This window comes from Somniosus microcephalus, chromosome 24 (genome assembly GCF_052327205.1).
Source record: "Somniosus microcephalus isolate GS21.2 chromosome 24, FLI_Smic_1.0, whole genome shotgun sequence".
Classification (NCBI taxonomy): domain Eukaryota; kingdom Metazoa; phylum Chordata; class Chondrichthyes; order Squaliformes; family Somniosidae; genus Somniosus; species Somniosus microcephalus.
This window is the reverse complement of record NC_141010.1, coordinates 34,646,677-34,657,172: the sequence shown is the minus strand read 5'-3', so window position 1 is coordinate 34,657,172 and position 10,496 is coordinate 34,646,677. Positions and strand designations below refer to the sequence as shown.

Here is a 10,496-nt window from a genome sequence, read left to right as displayed (position 1 = left end):
GACAGATTGGGCCGAATGGCCTATTTCTCTGCCGTATATCCTATGTAATCCTATGGCCATTCTCCACGTGCAAGCCCAGCCAATGAGCATCAGCTAGCCATTCAATATGATGGCATCATGGCTCAGTCCAGTGTCAGCCTTATGTAGCTTCCATACATGCACATTCCCAGCAGACTCAGCAATCATAAGCATGAACCCTGCTGGGAGTACAGCAAAATCACTTGTAGCATCCTCATGACTGCCAAGTGAGATTGATTAGCTTAGTAAGGACTAGGGCCCAAACCAAATCGAGATTCTTTTTCAATATTTGGTTGGGTTTAATTTCCCTGCAGTTGTATTTTTTTTTAATTTTAGTACAGACTTTAAAAAGATGAATTCAGCCAATGACAATAACCCTCCCAAAATGTATACTTCATGGCAACATCACAAGTTAATTTGGTTCAAACTAGACTCAAACATCACTCTGGTAGATTCACTTGAGTTAGGCAAGTATAGCCTAGAGATAAAATATGCCTTATTATTTGATTTCATAGTAAGCTTCAGTATTCTCTTGTCACTTGGATTGGTTAGAAACACAATGTTAATTTAATGGGATTTTTTATTCCCCTAACAATGGGATTTTTTCAATACTTCATGGATTGGTGTGAGTACTGCAAGCTTCATGAAAAGCAGCAACACATAGCTCGCAATTTATAGTTTGTAGCAATGTATTTTGTTGGGCTCTCTTGGAGCTAACTCAACTGTCACATACAATCCTAGCTGAACCGGAAATATAATCAAAATTTCCACATGCTGCAGTAAGAAGTCATGCCAAAAGGCAATTTAGATGGTTAACCTTGGATGTTTACCCAACAAGAATGCAAAGCTTTCCACTCTTCTCCTTAGCAAACTCAAAGGTTAAATACAAAAGCTTCATAAACATTCTTGCAAATGCTCTTATTGACAAACAATGACACCTTCCAATGTAACGAAACCCAATGAACATAAAAGGGTCAGATTCATTATTTCATGTTTAAATATGTAGAATTAAAAAATGCAAGGGAAACTTATCTAAAAATGTCCACCAAAATCACCTAATCAACATATTACACTTTTTTTTAGGTTCACCTTTACGATAAAGCGAGAGACGTTAGTGTTTTAAGTTTCTATTTCTATCAAGTGAAAGTATTAGCACTTTCTAGTGAGGAACACACAACCAGATTCAGTGCAAAGCTTAGTATGCTCTGTGCCCCAGCAATGTATAATTTGATTCCTATATAGGGCCTCAGCAGAACCCCAGCTTTTGTCATTAAGACTTACTATCATAACATAAGAACATAAGAAATAGGAGCAGGAGCAGGCCATTTGGCCCTTCGAGCCTGCTCTGCCATTCAATGAGATCATGGCTGATCTTCTGCCTCAACTCCATTCACCGGCCCTATCGCCATATCCCTTGATGCCCTTACTAGTCAGAAATCTATCGACTTCTGTTTTGAATATACCCAATGACTGGGCCTCCACAGCCCTCTGGGGTAGAGAATTCCAAAGATTCACCACCCTCTGTGTGAAGAAATTTCTTCTCATCTCAGTCCTGAATGGCCTACCCTTTATCCTGAGACTGTGGCCCCTGGTTCGAATAAACTAATCGCCTTTCTAGTCTGACATGAGTAACCTATAGGGACGAGCATTACCTTCAACTTCAGGACCTTGCAGTAGTTCACATTCTCCTAGAAGACCTGCTGCAGTCACATTGCTGACCCATTTTGTATAGTACACATTCTACCTGAAGGACTCATAGTTGAGGATTGGAAGAACCAAGACTAAATTCTTCAGTGTGGCAAAAAAAAAAGTTCTCTGCTGGTCCCCTATATAGGAATCAAACCACAATCTTTAGAAATTTCAGTTAGAGCTCCATATCCTAAATTTCTGTGCATTGTGCAATGAACATGGTAGAAGTGGTAATTTGTGCAGAATGGTTATGTTTAGCAGCATGATCTAATTTAATATAGATCTTTAAAAAACATATTACACTAGTAAGAACAGACCAATAATGCAGTAAAATAAAAAAGATTTGCATTTATAATACCATACCCCTCAAATATCCCAAAGTGCTTTGCATTTACTGGTTTTACATGATGTATGTAGGCAAACACAGCAATCATTTTACAAATTGCAAGAAATAAAAACTATCTACAATTTGAGTGAAGTTACTGCTGAATTTATTTACATCAGCAAGACATTACAGCAAACGTACAAAATGCAACTGAGTTTAAAAAAAATTACAAAAACTGAAAGTAGTCAGGCATTATCACAACATGCCCAATATCGTTTACTGACAGGCAAGACTGAAGTCACAGACTCCACAGAGTGAAACGTGAGAAGCTCACTGTAGTACGCATTCTGCTGAAATGATCTTTGTGTAGGTTCCATCATCGATTTCAATAAGCCACATAAATGCTTGCAACCTAGTGATTACTTCTGTGATGTGCATCATCTTTGCATACTTGTGAATATTACAGATCACTAAATATCCAAATGGAGCATCCAATGTCTCGATTATCTGCGTACACCTTTGACAGCAGAAACTGCATGCAGTGAGATGGATACTTCAACAGATAAACTTTGGAACAGACTGGATTTTTGTAAAGAAAATGATGCATTATGGGTACCAATGGCCAGCCCATGCAATTACAGCATACCGTAATGGCGTTCAAACAAATTTCAGTAATGCCACTTTCCAAAATGCACTGATCAGACTGAGTTACAGTTTAGGAGTAGTTTATTCTGCTGTGTTCACAGTCTGTCAGATCTGAATGTCGAAGCTTTCATTTCCCCCTTCTGAAAGTGTTTTCACTTGTCCAAAAGCCCCATTTCTTTAATCTTGAAGTAGAAAAATTTCTCCAGCATATTGGCACATTTGCAGTACTCGCTCTCAGGGGGGTTATACTCACGGCAATTCGTGATAATACGTTGAACATCAGCGATAAATAACTTCTTGGAAACATAATAACGATTCTTCAGCCGATCACTCATACTCTTTAAGTCTGAGGCAAAAACAAGAGTCAATATAACCGTCATATATTCTTGTAGGATAAGTTTCTTTTGTAATTTGTATAAAAATACAATATAGGGAACAAGAAAAGTCCAGGAATGGTAAATACTTATCAGGTTCGCAGCTTGTGCAAGTTGGCATCTCCACAATGTCAAATAAGATAAGAACATAAGAAATAGGAGCAGGAGTAGGCCAATCGGCCCCTCGAGCCTGCTCCGCCATTCAATAAGATCATGGCTGATCTGATCCTAACCGCCAATCCACTATCACAGAACCATCTCCTGAATCTAACAGAATTAGACACACGAAATAGGAGCAGGATCAGGCTACACGGCCCCTGGGCCCGCTCTGCTACCCACAGGGCCATGTCCGATCCGAACCTAGACTCATGTCCAAATTCCTGCCCGCTCCCTGTAACCCTTAATTCCCTTTACTTCTAGGAAACTGTCTATTTCTGTTTTAAATTTATGTAATGATGTAGCTTCTACAGCTTTTTGGAGCAGCATATTCCATGGACCTACCACCCTCTGAGTGAAGTAGTTCCTCCTCATCTCAGTTTTGAAAGAGCAGCCCCTTATTCTAAGACTATGCCCCCTAGTTCTAGATGCATAAATTAGCGCGCGCTGCATTCACTATCAATGAGAGAGGGGCCCGAATTTACACTCTTGTCGGCAGTTAGACTAATTTCCCCATTTTGGATTAACCACTATATTTAGGAAAGATTTTCAGGGAGCTGTTGCTATGGTAATGTAATTATAGACCTAACGACTGACTTGAAGCAAGTATGAAAATTAAGTCTAAGTATCGTCCTTTCTTTACAAAAATAAAGCCAATGAATGAGGCTCATCAATCGATAAGCTGCTGACCAGAATATATTTTGGCTCGAATTCAAATGAATTGGGTGTGGATTGAGAAAAAAGTTTAAGATAGGCTAGCTCATAAAATGACTACTGTTTGAAACTCTCTTCAGTACACTCTCATTCATAAATTAAAAAAAGACAGCATGGTCCAGCTGATTAATGTTGGGTCAAGTTAGAAGCCGCTACAGGTCGCCACCAACATAATTACAGAAATTAACTGCATTAATGCTCAAACATTGCCCAAGAGTAATCAAATGTAAATAGATAATTAAAAATTAAATTGCACTGTATGTCACGTCAATTCTCTAACCATATATCTCTTTTACAACAGAAAGGTGAAAGAGTTAAAATGAAAAACTTGTGCAATTACAGTAACATACCGATTGGAAACCGAATAATTTCGTAGTAATCTGGAGCCTCTGACTTCTTCACTGGTTCCATGAAAGGCCAAGCACTAGGATGGCTCTGTTAAAGAAAAGAAAAAGTGATTTACATGCGATCAATGATACTAGAAAATAGAATTCCACTTCTTTATTTTGGAGGGAAGCATGTAAAATAAATAAAACTAAACCAGACTAGGTGATACAGCAGGTGTTGGCTTCAATACCATGGAGCAGGAGAGGGATCTGGCACTGTAATTCCCTGCACCAGCTGCCTTAGCAGTGCTATCATGGGGAGGTGCCCAGCACAAGCTGGGCACTTGCTCACAGGATAGAAAACCAAAGTTACCATGGGCCTCGCTCAGGTACATCCTGGTTTGCGTTCAGTACCACATTCTGGATGCAGAACAGCATTGGAGGTGACCCGAGAGAAGATTACCTGCTCACTATCTCAGCTCGAGTGTACAGGAAACTTTTTTTTAATCCGGCACGGACAGGACCGACGTGGTACCGGTTCATCAAAAATTTCGGATAACCGAACGCTATAGTAAAAGATAGGGAGAGCTGACAGCTCCGTATAAAGCAACAAATCCTGTTGCTTAGCAACAAGTGTAGAACAATGGCCACAAGTTCCAAGCTTCTCTGTAGCTTAGCAACAGCTGCAGCCACACCCTTGCACAGCAACAGACGGAGGAAGGCAAATACAATATGAAGTAAAACCTACTCCTGAATTTTGCCGGTTAACTGAGATTGCCGGTAAATCGAAAGTTTCCTGTATGTTGTGTGGAGACCCAAACAAATGGTGGGGGTGACTTTAAAGTCTTGACCTCAAATAATATAATTTTTTTTTAAATTGCATTGCATCGCAACTTGAAGCCGGTGGTGGTATACTCAATGTTACTTGACTACAAAAAAGTCTGTTGCCAAAAGGTTAACTGAATCGTGTTGACAGCCAAAATAGTTTAACTGATTTAATCGCAGAAAAGCTCAATCACTGCTGCTGTGACATTTAACTGCTTGATATTATTGCTACCAGTTCAGCATAGAAAATGTTTATTCAAAGGATTCAGAAAATAGATTCGGTAAAGATTGCATGGTAATACAGTTTAATCCTTATAATTCAAAATCAAGTTGGATAATTCAAATCTTTTATCGCAAAACAATGACTGAATTATAGGAGTGTTCAGTATCAGAGGTCGAGAAATCAATTGCATAGTTGCTGTGTGTACACAAATTAAAAACAGTCCTTTAACCATATCCTATGCACCCCTCTTCTCACAACCTTTATTTGTGCCAGTAGATTTTTCAAAGAGTTGTGCAGCTGATCTGGATCCTTCAATTCTTTCCTGGAATACAAATAAGGTAGAAATTGACTACAATCTTTACTAACATACATTGGATTGAGGAATAAAGCAGTTTCAGTAGTTATAGTCTGAAAAATATTTAATTGGCAAGATCATAATTCAAGCAAGAAAAGTAGTTTGTCTCGAGCGTATATTAGTACAAAGAATGAAAACTTGTTTTTCAGTGTGTTAAATATTCTTAGTGTACATACATTTTGTACAACTTTAAAACGTCAGGATGACTGACCAAGGGAGCAATCAGTAACTCCCTATTTTATAGCAGATTTGATGGAACACCACAGCAATAATACATAGATCATCCAATTAGGATGGTAAAGGAGTACAAAAATTATACTGCCTTCAAAGTAAAGAAATAGCAATACATTTGTATGGTTCCTGCACTCAAATATTAATAAACCCAAATACAAGTATTTAGAATGCAGTAAAACCTAATGTTAAAGGGAATTCTTTAGGGCCCAACTCTCCACTCGGAGGTAACCATTAAATGTTTAGGCACCAACAACATTTTTAAACTGCTTTTAAAAGAGGAAATGTTCAGTAACTCTTTGCATTAAACAGACATTAACTAATGTTATATGTTTTTGTTTCAGCACAAATGCTCGTTATCATCACTGGGGAAACAAACTGAGTTACTGTGCTGCAAAGCAACTGGAGCTGAATGTACATAAAGTAGATTAGTTATTACTCGGAATTAATACGTCTATTTATAGCTACAAATGTAGTTCCTTCTTAACCAGATTCCTTAAAGTCATCAAGAAATTTAGTTAAAATTGCAAATTTAAAAATAAACACAAAAAAATTCATTAAAATTAGCCAGTATTCTTTTGCAAATAGATGTACCAGATAAATCAAATGCGTCATCAATGACCTTCCCTCCATCAGGAGTGGGGCTGTTCACCGACGATTGCAGTGTTCATCTCCATTCACAACTCTTGCAATAGTGAAGTGGCCCATGCCAGTGTATAGCAGGCATGTGCAAGCATCGTTTGCGCCACATAATGACCACCTTTAAAAAGAGAAAGCTCTGCCATCTCCCCCTGATCTTCAACATCTTCAATAACCAGAAGCTGAACTGGGCATATCAACATATGGCCACAATAGCAGGGAAGGGACTGGGTACAACTCTGCGATGAGTGGCTCACCTCCTGACCCTGTAAAACCCCTCCAGCATCTACAAGGCACAAGTGAGGAGTGTGATGGAACACTCATTACTCACCTAGATGGGTGTAGCCACAACACTCGAAACCCAGCACGGGACAGACCAGTTCACTTGATTGATGCTCTCATCACCTCACTCAATAGCCACCCCCTCCATCACCAGCGCACGGTGGCTGCAGTACGTACGATCAACAGGATGCAGTGCAGCACCTCCCTCCCTTGACTACCACTACCAAGGAGGATAGGTGCAACAATAGTGTGTGAATAGCATCACCTCCAAGTCACACACCATGCTGACTTGGACACACATCGCCATTCCTTCATCCCTGCCGAGTCAATATCAGGAATTCCCTACCTAAACACCATTGTGGCAGCACCGTCAGCATAAGGACTGCAGCACTTCAGGGAGAAGGCTGCCCACCATCATCATCTCAGGACAACTAGGGCAAGGCAATAAATGCAGCTTTGTCAGCATTGCCCACATCCAGAGAGCAACTTTCTTTTAAAATCAAATTTTTAGAATACTTTGCATTCAATCTTTTGCGTAATGTCAAAATTAAAAAGCCTTTGACAAATTGTTCTTACCCTTTCTCTTTGCCACTAGGTTTCCATCCAGTTTCCTCTGTTGGAGGGAAAAAGATGATTATTTTACATTGGGTTAAAGGTAAAAAAAAAAAAATATCACTATTCTCGTTATCAGTACTTGGTAAACAACTCATCGCCATACATCAAATTGCCTGAAATGCCACTTCAGAATATGTTCAACACCGAAGACAAATATCTCAAGATTTAAGAATGCAGAATCAAAGAGAGAAATTCAACATCTGGTTTGCTCCATTGCAAAATAATACATAAAAATCCAGCAACATTACTTCCACTTACCTTCGATGTATTGCAGTTTATTTTAATGTTACATGGAATACATACTGAACAGGTGGTGCACTGACTGAAGTGTTAGGCAGTGTGACCAAAATGTAAAAGCTAGCCGATCTCCATTGGTGCTCATGGTACGTGTTTTATAGCAGGAGCTTTAGACAAATAAACACCGACTTGCGGTGTGTCCATGGGCAGGAAAGCTGGAAGGAGTAGGGGACTAGATGTTAGGAAGCAGTGCTACTAAAAAAAAGTCAATTCATGTTATAATGTTCCTTCTGGTGACTAGCTTTGAAGCAAACTGGGATAACTCACTGAAAAGGTAAAAAATACTGCCATTTATTCAGTGCAGTCAATGGCCAGTTCAAACAATGTCCATCAGAATGTCTGAAACCTTCCCCCACTCCCCCTCCCATTAAGTCCCACATTAGTAGGCTAAACACTACCTGCTAGTATACTAAATGATGCCTACTAGTCCACTTTATTATACTGTAGTCTATTTTTTCTTTTGCCAGTGGAGATTTCAGAAGTACGTTTGCATAAACGTCCAACTTTATTAAGTGTGGCAGCAGGAAACAATATTTTGCCACCAGTAAAAATTGGTAGCCTTGTAATTGTCACAGGTCACAAATAGATGGAGCCTGCTTAAAAGCCTGGGCCGTCAGCAGAATAGCCCACTGCAAGCATTGGGAACCTGGCAACTCTCCAGCCTTAGGCCACACAGATAGGAGAGACCTGTGCGGAAGAAAGTTTTTACAGAATATCCGAGATAAAGCAGATAGGTTTAAGAGGTTAGTTTTGTTTGAGAATTTTTTGTGTGCGTGTGATTAATTTATCGCTTAGATATAGTAAGTGGCTTGAAAAGCAACATGGTTACTGAAAGAAGTTGCAGCAAAATTGTGCGAGTAATTTGATTGGTTGGCTTGGGCAGAAGAATTGACCAATTTGGCTCCTCAGTTTTGTGCTGGTTACCAGTTCCTTACTGGGACCTTGTTCTAATTGCTGAGCAAATGGAACTATTTTTGGTTTGTTTAGATTTAGATAATCATTTGATTGTTAACTTGTGATTACTTGGATCAATTATGATTTTTTGCCCTAGGGATGCATGACATTTATGAGATACTTTGTCTTGAAAAGGACTTGTGCTAACTGTAATACTTTTAACTATGGAGACAGATGCTGGGGTGAATGTTTGCTCCAAGTAAAAGATGCTGGAATGTCAGAATCAAACACTCTCAAATCAGGTGTTGTGTAGGTTATGCGCCATCTACAATGCCCAAATGTGCTTCCACATCTGCTGAAGCCACAAGGGAAGCACCATGTAGGGGCACCACGTAAGGGCACGCGTAAGAGAAAGATACTGCACAAATAGTTACAAGGGTAGTCACTTGGGTGAAATTTGATGTTTTATGTTAAAAAGCCATCAGATGATTACTGTAAATAAAAAATCTGATGGCTACTGTAGTTGTGGCGTGTGTCATTTCACGAATGGGATTTCCACATTGAGGACTATCACTGCTACACTTTCATTTCTATCCCTATACATTTTAAGTGAGACAGCCAGCCTAATACAGAACTTGGAAAAGTTTTGTACTGTGGACTTAAAATCTATTGAGAACTGGCTGTAAGGGAATGAAAGGAAGAGCGTTTTGCCAAAACACTTCATTTCATTCCCTTACGGTCATTAGAAAAGAGATTTTTTATCTTGATTGTGGCCTGGATTCATATTCAGGTCCAAGAGATAAAAATGCATTGTTGAAACCCACTGTACTGGTATCCTATTTTCATAGCAAGGTTTTAAATTTTATAATCTAATACAATCTCTAACATTTCACGGCAGTTATTCATATATGCCTAGTCGTAATTTATTTTTTTAAAACGGTCTACAAATCCTGCTTCATTATGAAGTCAAAAGCAATTAGCCTAGTTCTGTGTAAACAATGCTTACTTGAATACTGATTAAGCATCTGACAATCTCAGTCTTGATGAGAAGGCAGTGATTTTGATTTGCAGCATGTTATAGTGGAAGGAATATGGTGTCAACATGGTTCTGCATCACTCCTGGAGACTCAGAGTTATGTATGACCACTGACCAAATAATACATTGTTTCATCAAGAAAAAGACATCTGTCAGCACCCCACAAGTCAACCAAACGCAGCTGAAGGATAGTGGCAACAGCTGACACTGGTTGTCAGCGAGATGAAGACCAGACTAGAAGTGTGTGTACAGCCAAGAAGCTTAATTGAAGCTACAATTCCAGAAACTACTGGAGAGAAATGTGTAAATGCTCAAACTTGCGGCAATGCATCTGGTGGCTGCACAGATCAAAGAAAGATGGGCACACAAATGGCCACCATCCCAGAGGTCCCTCAGCTTCAGTTGCCCATCGGTTTCAGCTTTGATTGTTCATCAGCTAAGATTTGGGGAACCTCATTTCATTGAAGGATATTAGCGACTGGCACATTAGGGGACATTGATTCACGTAAGAAAATATTTTAGAAATGTGTTCCTGTTATCACAACTAACCATATACTGTACTCGCTCTGCAACTGCAGAATGAGAGAATCTTTCTACATGAGCCTAATTAGGATAGAACACATTCATAATTTTCCTATTCCTGGGCTGCATAGTTGGGATTGTTTTGGAATATTTTGATATTCCAGTGTTCATCCACATAGCCCTCATCATTACAAAAGAACATAAGAAATAGGAGCAGGAGTAGGCCATACGGCCCCTCGGGCCTGCCCCGCCATTCAATAGGATCATGGCTGATCCGAATCTAGACTCACGTCCACTTCCCTGCCCTCTCCCCGTAACCCCTAATTCCCT

General features: G+C 39.5%; 1 protein-coding gene across 2 annotated transcripts in view; it reads right to left on the bottom strand.

The window, feature by feature from the left end:
• Positions 1 to 2,181: 2,181 nt before the first annotated feature.
• Positions 2,182 to 10,496, bottom strand: part of kat2a (K(lysine) acetyltransferase 2A) — a 65,254-nt gene continuing 56,939 nt past the window's right edge. The window contains exons 15-18 of one of the 2 annotated variants that reach the window (XM_085966477.1): positions 7,379 to 7,415; positions 5,554 to 5,617; positions 4,272 to 4,356; positions 2,182 to 3,023 (exon numbers count right to left, since the gene is read on the bottom strand). In XM_085966477.1, coding sequence (XP_085822603.1) covers positions 2,830 to 3,023; positions 4,272 to 4,356; positions 5,554 to 5,617; positions 7,379 to 7,415 — 380 coding nt within the window. In that variant the 3' untranslated portion in view covers positions 2,182 to 2,829. Of the gene's footprint in view, positions 3,024 to 4,271; positions 4,357 to 5,553; positions 5,618 to 7,378; positions 7,416 to 10,496 lie in introns of those variants that run through there. The other variant, XR_015073460.1, reaches the window with a different exon arrangement.